The 14,851-nt window shown below is 42.7% G+C and overlaps 1 protein-coding gene across 8 annotated transcripts in view; it reads right to left on the bottom strand.

The window, feature by feature from the left end:
• Positions 1-11,321: 11,321 nt before the first annotated feature.
• Positions 11,322-14,851, bottom strand: part of YAP1 (Yes1 associated transcriptional regulator) — a 78,038-nt gene continuing 74,508 nt past the window's right edge. For all 8 annotated transcript variants that reach the window (XM_081860501.1, XM_081860499.1, XM_081860502.1 and 5 more), the window contains 2 exons: positions 13,206-13,318; positions 11,322-11,997 (listed from right to left, as the gene is read on the bottom strand). In XM_081860501.1, the coding sequence (XP_081716627.1) occupies positions 11,759-11,997; positions 13,206-13,318 (352 nt within the window). In that variant the 3' untranslated portion in view covers positions 11,322-11,758. The remainder of the gene's footprint in view (positions 11,998-13,205; positions 13,319-14,851) is intronic.

Here is a 14,851-nt window from a genome sequence, read left to right as displayed (position 1 = left end):
CCGCTGCTCTGATTCATTCAGCAATTTCACAAGCCTGTGTGACCTTCAAGCACCCAATCCTCCCTTGGGAACCAGCTGATTAAAGAGAAGAGTGACTGATTGTGTTCCTGCCCAGCTGTCTCCCAGGAACGAGAAAGACAATGTAGGAGAGGACTGAGCACAATATTGCCATTGTTAAAACTTGCCCAACTGTAGCAGTGGCTTCTCAGGATATAAATGGTTGCAAGTTTCCTTAATATTCTCTACAATGATTTTTGAGAGATTAAAGTCCAGAACATGACTGGCTGCACCAGCAAGCAAGAATTCAGAAGGGTGCCTGAACAGCCACTGTGCAGGTGGAAATATCATAAGCAGCGATGCTATAAGCCTATCAAGACCATCACACAGGTGCTGCAGAATGGGGTACTAGACATCATAACTAATAGCCAGTGATGTTGGTAGCAGCATTAGATAACACACTAGTTCAGTGTTGGATAGATGGTGGCAGAACAGGAGATACCGTATTTTTTGCTCTATAAGACGCACCAGACCATAAGACGCACCTAGTTTTTGGAGGAGGAAAATAAGAAAAAAATATTCTGTATCCCAGAAGCCAGAACAGCAAGAGGGAAAGCTGCGCAGCAAATGCAGCGATCCCTGTTGCTGTTCTGGTTTCTGGGATAGCTGCGCAGCCTGCATTCGCTCCATAAGACGCACACACATTCCCCCTTACTTTTTAGGAGGGAAAAAGTGAGTCTTATAGAGCAAAAAATATGGTACCTGACGTTTTCTCATTCCAGCTGAGTTCAATTCCAGGATCAGCTCAGGTGAGGACAAAAGCACCTCAAGGATAGTGTGTGTTTTTTTACAACCCTTGGTAATTTCAAAACTGGATTGCTGCAATACACCCTAGGTGAAACTTCCCTTGTGGAAAATGCAGCTGGATTGCTGACACGAGTTGGTCTGTCAAAAAAGTTCTATACTGGCTGCCGATTCTCTACCAGGTCAAGTTTAAGATGTTACTATTGGTTTGCTAGCAATTCATGGATCGCCTGACCCCATGCATGGCAGTTTGATCATTTCAGTCTGCAGAACTTGCAATTTTTTACAAGTGTTTGACACTATCTCTGTCAAGCGTTTGCGAGGGGCTGCCCCATTTTTGCGGCAGGACCTGAGCTCTAAAAATCCCTGACTGTTGACATTAGGCATTACTATGCTCTTTCAGACACCTGTTAAAAGTCTCTAATCACCCTCCCTAATTAAAGCACAAATTTAATCTCTGGGAAACAACATGACACATTCGCCAACAGTTCTCCTATGAAAATAGGGACATCTCATTCCATAATGATAATTTTACTATTTATATCCCACACATCTTACTGGGTTGCCCCAGCCACTCTGGGCAATTTCCAACATATGAAAACATAATAAAACATTAAACTTTAAAAACACACCAAAAACCTTCCCTATACAGGATTGCCTTCAGACGGCTCAGGGGTCGAATAACTCCATACCCACCAACATTTATCCAATGAAAGTAGGGAAAATAGGGAAAGCAGGACATTCAGGGATCAAATCAGAAACTGGGATGGCTTCTCTAAATCAGGGACATCCCTGGAAAATAGGGGCACTTGGAGGGTCTGCCATTACCACTCCACAACAATCTGTATATTATTTCTTGTATTGGCAAAAACTTTTCATGTGATTTAAGCTATACCCCCTCGCAACAAAAAAGGCAATTACCAGGCATGGTTTGCAATGTGCCAGCCGGGCCTAGAAGCCTTAGTTGCTCCTCTGTGTGAAATGTACACGTTTATGCACCAGCTGTGTGTGTTGCGTTTGCACTGGTACACAGAATAGTCTAGTTTATGGGATGGCGGGGGGCAGTGGGCAGACGATCAGTCAGTCACACTTTTGGTGTGTGCGCTTGGCCCATTTTCAAGGTGTCGTTTCATCAGCTTACAAGGTCAAGGGATAGCTAAGGTGGAAGAAACAAGGATATGAAATACGAATCCATGCCTAGGACAGGGTTTGCCAAACTTTTTGGACCGGAGGGCACATTTGGGATTTTTGAGAAAGTGCTGTGGGTGCCAGGCATAAAATGGCTGCCCTGGGGTGTGTGGTGTAGCACAAAATGGCTCCCCTTTTCTGAGTCAGACCTTTGGTTCACCTAGCTCAGTGTAATCTACCTGGACTGGCAACAGCTCTTCATGGTTTGACAGGGGACATTCCCAGCCCTACTGGGGTCAAAACAGGGAGCTTTTGCATGCCAAGCAGATGCCCTCAAGTTCTTTTTGTGGGCCTTCCTGCTGGGCCACTGCGGGGACAGGAAGCTGCCCTAGATAGGCCTTTGGAACGAGCCAATAGGGCTTTTCTTATCTTTTTACGTAAGAACCTAAGGAGAACCTCCTGGATCAGGGCCAGGGCCCATCTAGTCCAGCATCCTGTTCTCACAGTGGCCAACCAGATCCCTGTGGGAAACCCTGCATCTTCTGAAGGCAGACTTAAGGAGCTTGGTTATTACAGTGGTACCTCGGGTTACAGATGCTTCAGGTTACAGACGCTTCAGGTTACAGACTCTGCTATCCCAGAAATAGTACCTCGGGTTAAAAACTTTGCTTCAGGATGAGAACAGAAATCGCATGGCAGCAGCAGGAGGCCCCATTAGCTAAAGTGGTACCTCAGGTTAAGAACAGTTTCAGGTTAAGAACGGACCTCTAGAACAAATTAAGTTCTTAACCAGAGGTACCACTGTATAGGTTTGGGAGACACTGACACAGATAAAACCTAATCAGTTCAGTGGGAAAGAAGGACAGTTTGTTTAAAGTGGCAGCCTGTCTGAAGAAAGCAGTAGCACTAACAGCTAGGCCTGGTTAGGCCAACGTGCCCAGACCTGAAGTTTCACCTTTGGCTGTTTGTTCATGGAACGTTTGGTTCACAAAAGTACATCTGAAGGGAAGGGAAGGGCGTCTTCCTGAAATATGTTGTTGTCCATCTCCTTTGTCAGCTGTGCAAGAGGGGGAAAAGCAAATAAATGGAAACATAGCTCAGTAGGCAGCTCAGAGGGTTAGTGTGCCTTAAAACCGCTTTGGGCAAAGGCCTGCCTGGCAAAATCAAAAACAGGCTGAGCATGTCTTTAAAGCACAAACGCAGGTGTCAACAAACCCATGTGGACAAGCTGAGAGACTAGTGACCCTTTTCGCCTTCCACCATCTAACTGCCCTCCCAGATGGCTTTGCACACTAATTCATTGCAATAGGTGCCTGCAAGCTGAACAAGGATGTTGCAGACCACGGCTTTATCAAATTCCCAGTCATCGCTCTCCTGCTCTGTGAATCCAACCTGCTGTTGCCTGGTCTCTGGCTAGGTGCATAACTTCCTGTTGCACATCCCTGCCTTTGCAGCCCCATCTGAAAAAATAAATCTGCTGTACCTGTTCCACTGGAAGACGACCAAGCTTTCTCATATGGTGACAATACCTACAGAACCCAGCCCTTTCCTGGATTTGTGGTTTCTAGAACAAATGTGTTTCAAGTCAAGAGGAAAATGCACTTACTGCAATATAGCTTCCTGAAACTTTGTACTACAGGGATGTCAACTAGTGGCCCTCCAGCTCCCCTGTTGATGGGAACTGGAGCCTAAAAACAAAGAAACCAAGCCTTATGAGGAACGGTTTAGGGAACTGGGTATGTTTAACCTGGAAAAGAGGAGACTCAGAGGAGATATGATAGCCATCTTCAAATATCTCAAGCGCTGTCATATGGAAGAGGAAACAGGCTTGTATTCTTTTTCTGCTCTGGAGGGGAGGACCCAAACCCAAGGTCTCCAAGTCACATGAACGGAAGAATGTTTTGACAGTAAGAGCAGTTCAACAGTGGAACAGGCTCCCTCAAGAGGTGGTGGACTCTCCTTCCTTGGAGGTTTTTAAGCAGAGGTTGGATGGTCATCTGTCATGGATGCTTCAGCTGAGATTCCTGCATTGCAGGGGGTTGGATTAGAGGATCCTTGGGGTCTCTTCTAACTCATTTTATGATTCTGTGAACATCTGGAGGGCTCCAGCTCTGCCTTAGCAGGACGTGTGAGAAGCAGCCCTTTCCTAGCTGAAGTGGCTACTTGGGTCACTTGGTGGGACCTTCTATCTCCATCAATGAGTCACATAATCAGTGGCAACCAACCCTGATGGCTTTGTCCTGCATCTACCATTGGAGGCAGAATGCTCCTGAATACCAGGACCTGCAGGTGTGCAGAGTCCTGTTGTGCTCAGGTCCCATTTGCAGACTTCCTAGGAGAACAGGACAAGATGGACCGCTGGCCTGATCCCACAGGCTCCTTCTTGTTTCGTATGTCATACTTCAGCCGCATTTTCCATGGGTTCACCACCTCCCAGTCAGAACACAACGAAGCAGAGCACACCCTAAAAGGCAGTGTGCTTTTTGACAAAATCTCTCCCACTATAAATCTGGAAGCCTTCTTGGTACACGGCTCAGCCGTCCACTTGAAAAAGCCACACACGCTTGTTGTGCTGAATTTTTTTAATAGCCCCACAGTTCTTGCCAGGCCTGTCAGCGAAGCAGCAAGTTTTACAACTCTGTTGCTGTGCAACCAGATAGATGTCAGCTTGCTAGTGTGTTCTGTTTTGTCTGAACCAGAATTCTTGGCAGAGGCTGTCTGGCCGCCCCATCCCAAATTCAGCCTTGAGCTTCTTTGGTTGAAGCGCCTCTGGATAGGCGCTTCCAAAGCAGGAAGGACCTCATAGGAAGCGGGGAGTGGGGGGATGGGAAGTGCCAGTAAAGAGGTCCAGAGTAACTGGGTTTCCACAAGAGCTGCTCTGTGCCAGCATGTGGAACATCAGCCTAGTCGACATCTGGCCTGCAGGTGCCAGGCACCTCTGAAAACAGAATCACTTGATAAACCAAACATCTGGAAGTCTCCCTAGAAAAACATCTGCATCTCCAAACACAGTCAGATCTCTCCCCCCTCCCTTAATAGTTATGTTAAAACCCAATTCAAATGCAGCAAAGGAAGTCAGGAATGCAGAAGAAAGAGCATCTCACATTTTCCTTTTAAAAGTTACAAATTCTGTGCCTAGAATTCATTGTCATTTGCATACATGTAGTTATCATATAGTTCTTATTCATAATTTGAAGCCACGGGGAAGAATGGGAGGGGGGGATGAGGAAACGGATCCCATGTGGAAATATTTTTTTAACTTCTTCCTCAATTGCTTTTCAAGGCTGGAAACTTCCCAAGGCAGTTTTCAATAATAAAAGCAAACATACCATTTCGTAGAATAGTAGAATTGCAGAGTTGGAAGGAATCTCAGCTAAAACAGCCATGACAGGTGGCCACCCAACCTCTGCTTATAAAAGCATTCCAAATACCGTATATCGTTGTTATTGCTATATTTAGATTAATACAATATAATACAATGCCAGACACTGAACATTTGAAGTGAAATAGCCTGTTTAAAAGGTAAGGTAGCTACTGAAAAATGCATTTACGAACTTAGCCAAGCCCCCAAAACGTAGGAAGATAGGAAGCTGCCTTACGCCGATTCAGACTGTTGGTTCACCTGTCTCATGATTTTCTACACTGGCTGGAAACCAGAGTTTGAGAAGTCCTGACCTAGATTGACAGGCAACGGCCCTGCAGGGTTTCAGGCAGGGGTCTCTCCTAGTCCTATATGGAGTTAAGTTAAACCAGGATGAACCCAGGAGAAGCATATGAAATTAACAGCCAGATAAAACAAATAGGTCACAACTGATGGAGCCAGTTGTATAATACCTCTAGATATGACAAATAAAAACAGAACAAGAAATGCTTGCTGAAACCTTACAGGACAGACACTACTCAGGGCACATCCTAAGTGATTATGTAGCGCAAGTAATGCTTCTGAGCTGGGCATCTCTAAAACTGCCCACAGGAGCAAGAGCAGAGGTATTCCTTTTGCTGCAGATGTGTTTACTTTGAGATTTCAAACAGGGGTGTGGTCAACAGACTAAGGACTTGGGAGAGGCACTTTTTTCATGTTGCTTCTTATTCCAAGTAAATGAAAACAAATGTCACCATAATCTAGGGTGTTAGTCATGCAATTGTCGACAGTTTTATTTAGCCCCGATAAGGTTTCAAATTATTTAGGGCCTTCCTGCAACTCAAGCCGAATGTCCCGCTCCCCTCAAAAAACACACCAATAGCAAGGCTGATGTCATAAACGTGATGGTCAACCACGTAAGGTTTCAATATGACAAATTCTGGAAAGAAAAAAATAGAATCTTAGATTTTAGAGATTGTCTAATCTAACGGTCTCGGAGAGCTGGAAATTCACTGCAGCAACATCCCTGAAAGGCAGACATCCAACCTTTGCTTTAAAAAAATCTCTAAAGGCCTTCCTGCAAAAATCTCTAAAGGCGGTAGCAGTCAGCCCTACTATTGAAGCAGCACATACTGTCAAGAAGTTGTTCTTCGCAGTGCTGAAGAGTTGGAAGGGACCCTGTCTAATTCCTTTTTATTGTAAAAGTTACCGCTCACAATGCTGGATAATTGGGCAGGGTGGGAGTGGGGGAATCCTCATACTGGAAAAGGCCCCAAACAGGCGCTGCACAGGAGATGGTCAATGTTTGTAGCTGCAGGTGGTGGTCTGCTATGCAGTCCATGGTCCAAGGGGACAAAACAAGCCAGCTCCATATGCCTGGCTGGCTGCGGCAGGTAAGGATTTCCCCCAGCAAGGATGAGAGGAAACTTTTCGAGCCGCTGGCTACTTTTTTCTGGTAATAAAGAGCTAACCCAAGTGGATTCCTGAAAACTGAAGATGTGGGGAGAGGGGGTCTTGTGCTCAGGTCCTGCTCATGGGTTTTCCACAGGCATCTAGTTGACCAGCGTGCGAACAGGCTGCTAGACTAGAAGGGCCACTGGCCTGATCCTGCAAACCTCTTCTTACATTCTTATTTGCAAAGCTACTTGGAGCTATGTAGCATTGAGGGCTTCACATGGGCTGTAGCACACCACTTCAAGGATCCCGTCATGTACCACTAAGCATATGAACATATTATATATAATATTCAAAAGAACTGCAAGATTGAAGTGGGGAATAATTTAATACTACAAGTATTAAATTATTATATATACAAGTATTACACACACACTTAAATTGTTGTAACCGGCCCTGGGGCTTTCTGATGAAGGGCAGGTAAGAACTCAAAATAATTATGATTATCAGCCTTCCTGGATTAAGGCGTCTAGTCCAGGACTACATTCCTACAGTAGTCAGCCAGATGCCAATGGGAAACCAGAAAGCAACACGTGAGTGTAACTGTCCTCTCCCGACTTGCGAGTCCGTCAGCAACCGGTATTCAGAGTAAACCACCAATATGAGAAAATACAGTGGACGCTCGGGTTGCGAACATGATCCGTGCGGGAAGCACGTTTGCAACTTGCAGCGCCATGTCTGCGCACGCACGGGTTGCGATTCTGCACAAGCGTCGAAACCCGGAAGTAACCCATTCCGGTACTTCCAGGTTTGGCACAGTGCGCAATCCGAAATCGCGCAACCCAAAGCGCCTGTAACCCAAGGTATGACTGGATACATGTGTCCCAGGTATTAAGCGTTCTGAGGAACACTGACACAGACTGAGAATTGGTAATTAAAAAGGGAACGCTAGACTGCCCATGCTTGAAGATCTGAAGTCTTCCTCCAAAAACATTCCCTATTGGAACTATGTAATGCAATAAAGGAGAGGACTTATTCAGTGGTGGTGACCTGCTTTCCAGCTGCTTCCCCTTATTAATTTCAGTAGTGCAGTTTTAGAGCTTTTTGTTGTTTAGTGCCATGGAATCTATTGAATTTAAAGTATGATATAAAAAAATGCAAGCAAAACTGGGAAACGCACTAAACATTGTTTAACGCCCCCCCCCCAAAACGATGTTACGAACATCGTAACCCTTGGACTGAAATATGGTCTTCTGCTGACTTTGCTGGTATCTGTTGTTCACACCACACGGTATGAGGAAAATTCCGAACACGGCACATATGCGCTGCTAGACGAGGATGGTTTCTGGGGGGAAAAAATCTTAATTTTCTTTCCCTCTCCCCCCAATAAAATACCTTTATTTGTTGCAAAGTTGATTTCTGCCACCTGTGGAGAAAACATTGGCATAACGGCCAGAGTTTTACTTATCCTTGGTCAAAGAGACCTTATCCAAAGACTTGCATGTGTGCATGGACTGCCCGCCCCCCCCCCAAGCCAATGAGGCTGGGCTGGCTGATTGTACAATATAAAAATGGTGACTACCACCAAACAGTTTATAGAATTTGACAAACATGGATATGTAAAATTTGATTGCTTTTTTTATATATAAAAAAGTATTAAACGTCTAAGGATTCTGCATTAGCTGTAAAGACCTGGTACAAAATTCCTCGTGCCTCTGCATTACAGTATGTTTAAATGTGGAAAAACCAAACAAGACACTGTAAGCGCAAAGTATATATTTATATCATGTAAAACAAAAAAGCAATGGGGAAAAAACGTATTACATAAAAGAAAATGTAACAGAATTTACTACGGTACCTAACAGAGGCATGCTCTATAAAGAAAATATAACATTCATAACTTTATATATATTTGCAAAAGTTGAGTTTCAGAGTTCTCTAATAGAAAACATTTTAAAATATGGAAGTTTTTCACCCTAAAGTGTCGTTTTAGACACACACACGCACACGCACACCTGCATCTTGTATAAAAAAAATCCCACTATGATTGCAAGTGAAGTCGTTTTAATATGGATTCTCCAGATGTGCAAAAACTAAGTTACCGTTAATCACTCCAAAATTGTCTTTTCACCTTTTGCATTGCTTGAGCTCCAACACTGATTGGTACAATTTTTGATCCATATGATTTATAGAAACAGTACACATTCCAAAGAAGTTATGCTGTCAGACATACATAAGAATTCATAAGCTTCCATTGCAATCTGAACATAACTGTACTTTAAAAAAATCTCGAAGCTATAAAGTTAGGACAGTGATCTGTTTAAATATATACACCAATCAATACAAAATACTACTCATAACACTTTTCTTCCTTCCTTTCTCTTTCTCTTTCTTTCTTTCTTTCTTTCTTTCTTTCTTTCTTTCTTTCTGCATTTCAATACACACACAAAAGCTAAGCCACTCTGTCAAGTGATCAATCTGAATAAAAATCTAGACTGGCTTGTTTTTCTTCTCCTGTTAACGGTACAAATAATCTCTAAGGCACATTTCCCATCGAATGAAGAGGCTTATAAGGTAACTTGCGTTAAGTACTACATAAACGGTTTAGTGTTAAGAGAAATTCAAGAATTCCCAGTTTTATGTCGGTACCTCTCCAGCAGTGCTACTTGAATACAGTATAAGCTGTGTAGTGTATGTACAGCAAGGAAAAAAATAATAATTAAAAAGTTCCAACCTTAAAGCTGTGACCAAGAAAAGCAAACAGAAACTGTTTCTGTGCACTTCTATGCAATACCCAGGATAGGAATTCAGCAATTTCTACTTGAGGCTCAAAACAGATATAAGTGGTCCTCCAATATCTGGATATAAATGAGCTCACCGAAAAGCAGGAACACTCAATGTCCAACTTCTCTTCATTTATACAACTGCTAAAGTCCAATTATATTTTGTGTCAGTTTGCCTTTTGAAAGGATCTTTGGAAAAATGTGGGGAGACTAGGAATAAAGGAATCCTCTTAACGGGAGTGTGATGTGTTCTTACAACTATGTCACAAGTAATGACTTAGGAGAGCTATTGAGCCTCTTGGCCAAAGCTTCGCTTTTAGGTTTCATCCCACACGTCAGCTAGGGGATTATGAACCTAGGAGATATTGCTGACATTAAAACTTAACACGCAAAGTTTCAGCCTGAACGGTCTTTTGATGGCCAGGTTATAAACCCTTGAAAATAAGGACAATGAATGAATGGGAATGTTGAAAGATCCAGATGGTACTAGCTGGTGCCAACGCATTATGGAAAAAACCAAAACTTCATAGCTTATACTGTAACATTGATTCATGCTCATTTTGTTCACTTAAAAATACTCTTTGGAAAACGTCACAATTCCTACAATCAACTTCGAGGACAATCATTTCTGGTAAAAATAGTTCATGGTTTCAAGATGTACTCGGCTCCTCGACTTCAGTGCTAATCTCTACTACTAAGATACACTACTACTTGCTCACGTTACAATCTAACACATATCTTTACAATCTTCTATATGCACCATGGGCTTATTCGTCAGTATGCTTCTGAATGCACCTTAACTTTTAGTGTTCATGTTGCTAGTGTTGTAAACTCAAGATGACAGTGCAGGTGATATCATAAAACTAACTATACGAAAGCATCTCAGTTTTTATCCATCAGGGACTTTAGAATCTCAAGCCACCAATTTCATCAACATTTTAAAAAGCTCTCTCAAAAATGGCAAGAGCTGTCCCGTGATGAAGAACCATAGTATACTTTTTTTTTGCTGTGTTTAAAACTCATGATATAAAAGCCATACAGGTTGGTCACTTTTAAGCGGTAGTCCTAAAAACATTTTGATGGATGTAAATTCCTCTGAAATTATTGGCGCGAATAAGCGTATTTAGGAATAGTGTTCAGTAGAGTTCCAACTTTTAAAATTTGCTTTGAATTCTGGTACAGGCACAAAAGATAAGCCACCGGTCCTTTAGTCTAATAATACATTCAAAGCTATCTTTTAAAAAGTTATAAGCAAAACATAGAACTATAGATATTCACTGGCTATCTGGCTATACTAGTTAGGTATAAAAAAAAGTCAACCATTTCAGACTTAAATAAGACTAGGTGAAGTCAGGAAATTTAGTTTTCATTATTTAAAAATATGAAACAAAAACCACAAAACTGAAAACAGTTAACTTCTTAACCTACTGCTATATATATATTTTTAAAAAGAAGGCCTAGAATTTGAAAAAAAAAGCTAAAATAAGAGGCAACAATCAAGATTCTAATGATTTTTTGTGTAAAATGAATCAATTATGGTGCCATAAAATGTGAACAAGCTAATAAAGAGAACTTTTAAATAGATAATGATGGGCTTAATCCAATAGAAAAATCACTGCTGTGCATATTTCATTCCTTTCAACGTTGATCAAGCAGCCATAGTGTCTGATGGACTGTGCCCAATAGTAAGATCTCGGCCTTCTTCTGATCCTTATCTCCAAATCCGTATTGACTTCTATTCCATCAGATACATCATTTTTGGCTTACTGGACCAGTAAGTCATGTGTTTTTTTTGCAGCTTGCCACAGGCAAAAGAGCAAAACTCCAAGCAAAGCATAGCCAGCTACAAGAAGGGATGTGCAGAGTTGAATTCATAAAACATCTGCATTATTATATAAAAGGGCATACAAAACAGATAGCAGGACAAAAGGAATGGCAGTCATCATCCAAAACAGGGCCCTCGCCACTTTCCCATCCTTCCCTCTCTCCATTACGACCATGTGGAACAGTAGTTGCAACAGCAAAAAAAAAGAAAAAAAAAGGATAAAACAAAACATCTAATTCTTCAGAGTCAACTGTGAAAGAGGTCAGCAGTAAAACAGCAGCGTTTGGACAAGGAGGAACAAAACATTGGATGAAAAAGAATCTGGAGTATTTTGTTCATTTACTTGTTTTCCTCTCTGATCATAAGCCAAGAAGCCGTTGCCGTACAGGCTTGTTTTCAACATCAGGTACGTGTCTTATCTCCTTAGATCCTTCCAAGATTTCAAACTCCATCTCCCTGAGGCCCCTATAACCAGGTAAGAAAACTTTCTTTATCTAGCTTGGTGGCTGCCAATACGGATTCCATGTCATTAAGGATGTCGGAACTCAAAGCCTCCTGTAGGCTTGGCATCAGTTCCTCTCCTTCTATATTCATTGCATCTCCTTCCAGGGTCCCAAGGTCCACGTTTGTCCCCGGAATGGCTTCAAGGTAATCTGGAAAGCGGTTCTGGTGGGAGGGTATGTTGCTTTGGTTGATAGTGTCACCTGGATGCAGAACGAATGCAAAACAGGAACATCACATTCACCAAAAGAAGAAGAGAAGAGGTTGGATTTGATATCCCGCTTTATCACTAGCCGAAGGAGTCTCAAAGCAGCTAACATTCTCCTTTCCCTTCCTCCCCCACAACAAACACTCTGTGAGGTGAGTGGGGCTGAGAGACTTCAGAGAAGTGTGACTAGCCCAAGGTCACCCAGCAGCTGTATGTGGAGGAGTGGGGAATCGAACCCGGTTCACCAGATTACGAGTCCACCACTCCTAACCACTACACCACACTGGAGATCATCTAACGTCATATGAGCTGGAGAAATTTGAGGACTTGGTCCCAACACGGAAGCCAGAGAGCTGCATCACATCTCCAAAGACTCTTGACTGACCCTTTCTCTTCATTAACCTTTGCACTCAACATATGGGCAACATAGGTTTTAAGAAAGATTTAAAAAAACAACCTCCAGTGGCCAGTCCTGGAGAAAAGGTAGTGGTGGACAACCTTTCTGGAAAGCAGCTTGTAAGAAAAGATTAAATTACAAGACAGCATGCAAATCCAGTACATAAGTGTGTGCCACCCTCCCCTAATTTATTGTGATTTTGCCGCTAGTCTACAGCGGTATGTGCGAGTCCACCGCAGCCAGGCCATGGGCCTCCGGGCTGCTGTGGACAAACGCCACACATCCCTGCTGTCTTGTAGCACCAAGGGGCAGGCCATCTGCGCACCTGGCAGCAAATGCACAGGACAGGTATTTCCCACAGGGATGGTGGGAACCACTCTATGAGTAACAGACTCATATTCACAATTCAATCAAAGAGTCGCATCAACCTTAATATTAAATTATATATGATGCATTGCTTAAAAAATATTTTAAAAATATTTAAGCAAACAAACAAAAGCTAGAAGCAAGATTACCTACTGTAAACCTCCAGCAAAGGGTCAACCCACCTCCCTCCAAGGCAACTGCTAATTAATTAAACTGCTCTTATCATTAAAAACCTTTACATGTTCAACCGAAGCCCACCCTCCTGTAACTTCAACCCATTGGATCTTGTCCCCTGGAACAGGGCAGGGCAATGGCATAAGAGAATTCTGACATTACCTAGAAGTGCAGTTTTTTCTCTCTCTTTGTCTGTTACTAGTCAGGCAAGCTACCAAAATTGAAAAAAAATCTCAAGATTTCGATTAGAAGGAAAGGATGCAAACCTGTATCCATTTCATCGACACTGTTGAGGAAGTCATCTGGAGTTCTGGGGACGCTGTAACTGCTCATGCTAAGGCCACTGTCTGTGCTCTCATCTCTCGAGTGGTAAGTTCCACTGTAAAGGGGAAATCATCTTAGTTTTAACCAAGAACACTGAAGCACTCATTACCCCAAAGCATAAAGGCAAGTTTAATTCTTCTCACGTTTTAAAAAAAAGACATTAGAAAAACAAAAAAGAAGTTTCTTTGGCTTCTCGGTTCTACACATAATATTCAATCCTGCAACAACAAAAGCACATGTATCCATGCCTAAATCTAACCCTGAAAAGGGTTCTAGTTACAGGTAGGTAGCCATGTTGGTCTGCCGCAGTCGAAACAAAATTAAAGAATTCCTTCCGGTAGCACCTTAGAGACCAACTAAGTTTGTTATTGGTATGAGCTTTCGTGTGCATGCACACTTCTTCAGATACACTGAAGCAGAAGTCAGCAGACCCTTATATATAGTGAGAGGGTGGGGAGGGGTATTATTCAGAAGAGTGATGGGAATGTGTGATTGGCTGATAGGTATGGTAAACCTGTTGACGACTGTTAACAATTGCAATTGGTCTTACAGGAAAAAGCAAGGGGTGAGATGGCTAAAAATAGCTTTATCAAGTATAATGAGATAAGAATCCAATGTCTCTATTCAGACCAGGTCTCTCCATGGTTTAAGTTTGCTAATAAGTTGCAATTCAGCAACTTCTCTTTCCAGTCTATTTCTGAAATTCTTTTGTAATAAGGCAACTACTTTGAGATCTTGTATAGAATGTCCTGGGGGATTGAAGTGTTCTCCTACTGGTTTCTCTGTCTTGTGAATCCTGATGTCAGATTTATGTCCATTTTTCCTTTGGCGGGTTTGGCCTGTTTGTCCAATATAGAGAGCTGAAGGGCACTGTTGGCATTTGATGGCATACACAATGTTAGAAGATGAGCAATTAAATAGTCCTGAGATGGTATGTTTGATGTTGTTGGAGCCAGTAATGGTGTTGTCCGGGTGTATGTGGCAGCAAAGTTGGCATCTGGGTTTATTGCAGGCTCTGGTGCCAGTGTCCATGTTAAGTCTGGTTGTTGTTGTATTGTGGGTGAGGAGTTGTTTAAGATTGGGTGGCTGTCTGTAGGCAATGAAAGGTCTTCCTCCCAGAGAAGGGGAAATGTGGCTGGTAATTGGTGTGGGGACACAGGTCTCTTCCTGGGATCCTTAGGATATGCCAGCACTTTATGTTAAAAAATAATTGATATTTCACATATTCCAGACCTAAGTAGCACCCCCTCCAATTAAAAAAAAAGGTCCCCAAATGTGTATATAACACACTTGAGACACAGATTTCAAGTAACAAAAAGGCAGGTCCCTACAGGCCTGCACCAGACTCTCGGAATGCTCAGGCTTCAGGATGCTGTAGCAGAAGGAAAATGAGACCAAGTCAGTGTGGCTTGGGAGTTATTTAACAAAGTGATTCTACTGGTGCAAGGACTTTAGGCTCCCCTTCCCTCTCATTTCCCATTCTTCCCCTAAATCTGTTCTGGGTTCCTCCCGCTTTCTGGTGCAGATAGGGGGACATGCGTGGAGAAGATGGACGGGAAGTTCTGTTGTGCATCCCAACGTCCTTGCA

Source organism: Podarcis erhardii (assembly GCF_964252035.2).
Source record: "Podarcis erhardii genome assembly, chromosome: 4".
Classification (NCBI taxonomy): Eukaryota; Metazoa; Chordata; class Lepidosauria; order Squamata; family Lacertidae; genus Podarcis; species Podarcis erhardii.
Note: the sequence above shows the minus strand (reverse complement) of the source record. Positions and strands in the feature narration are given on the sequence as shown.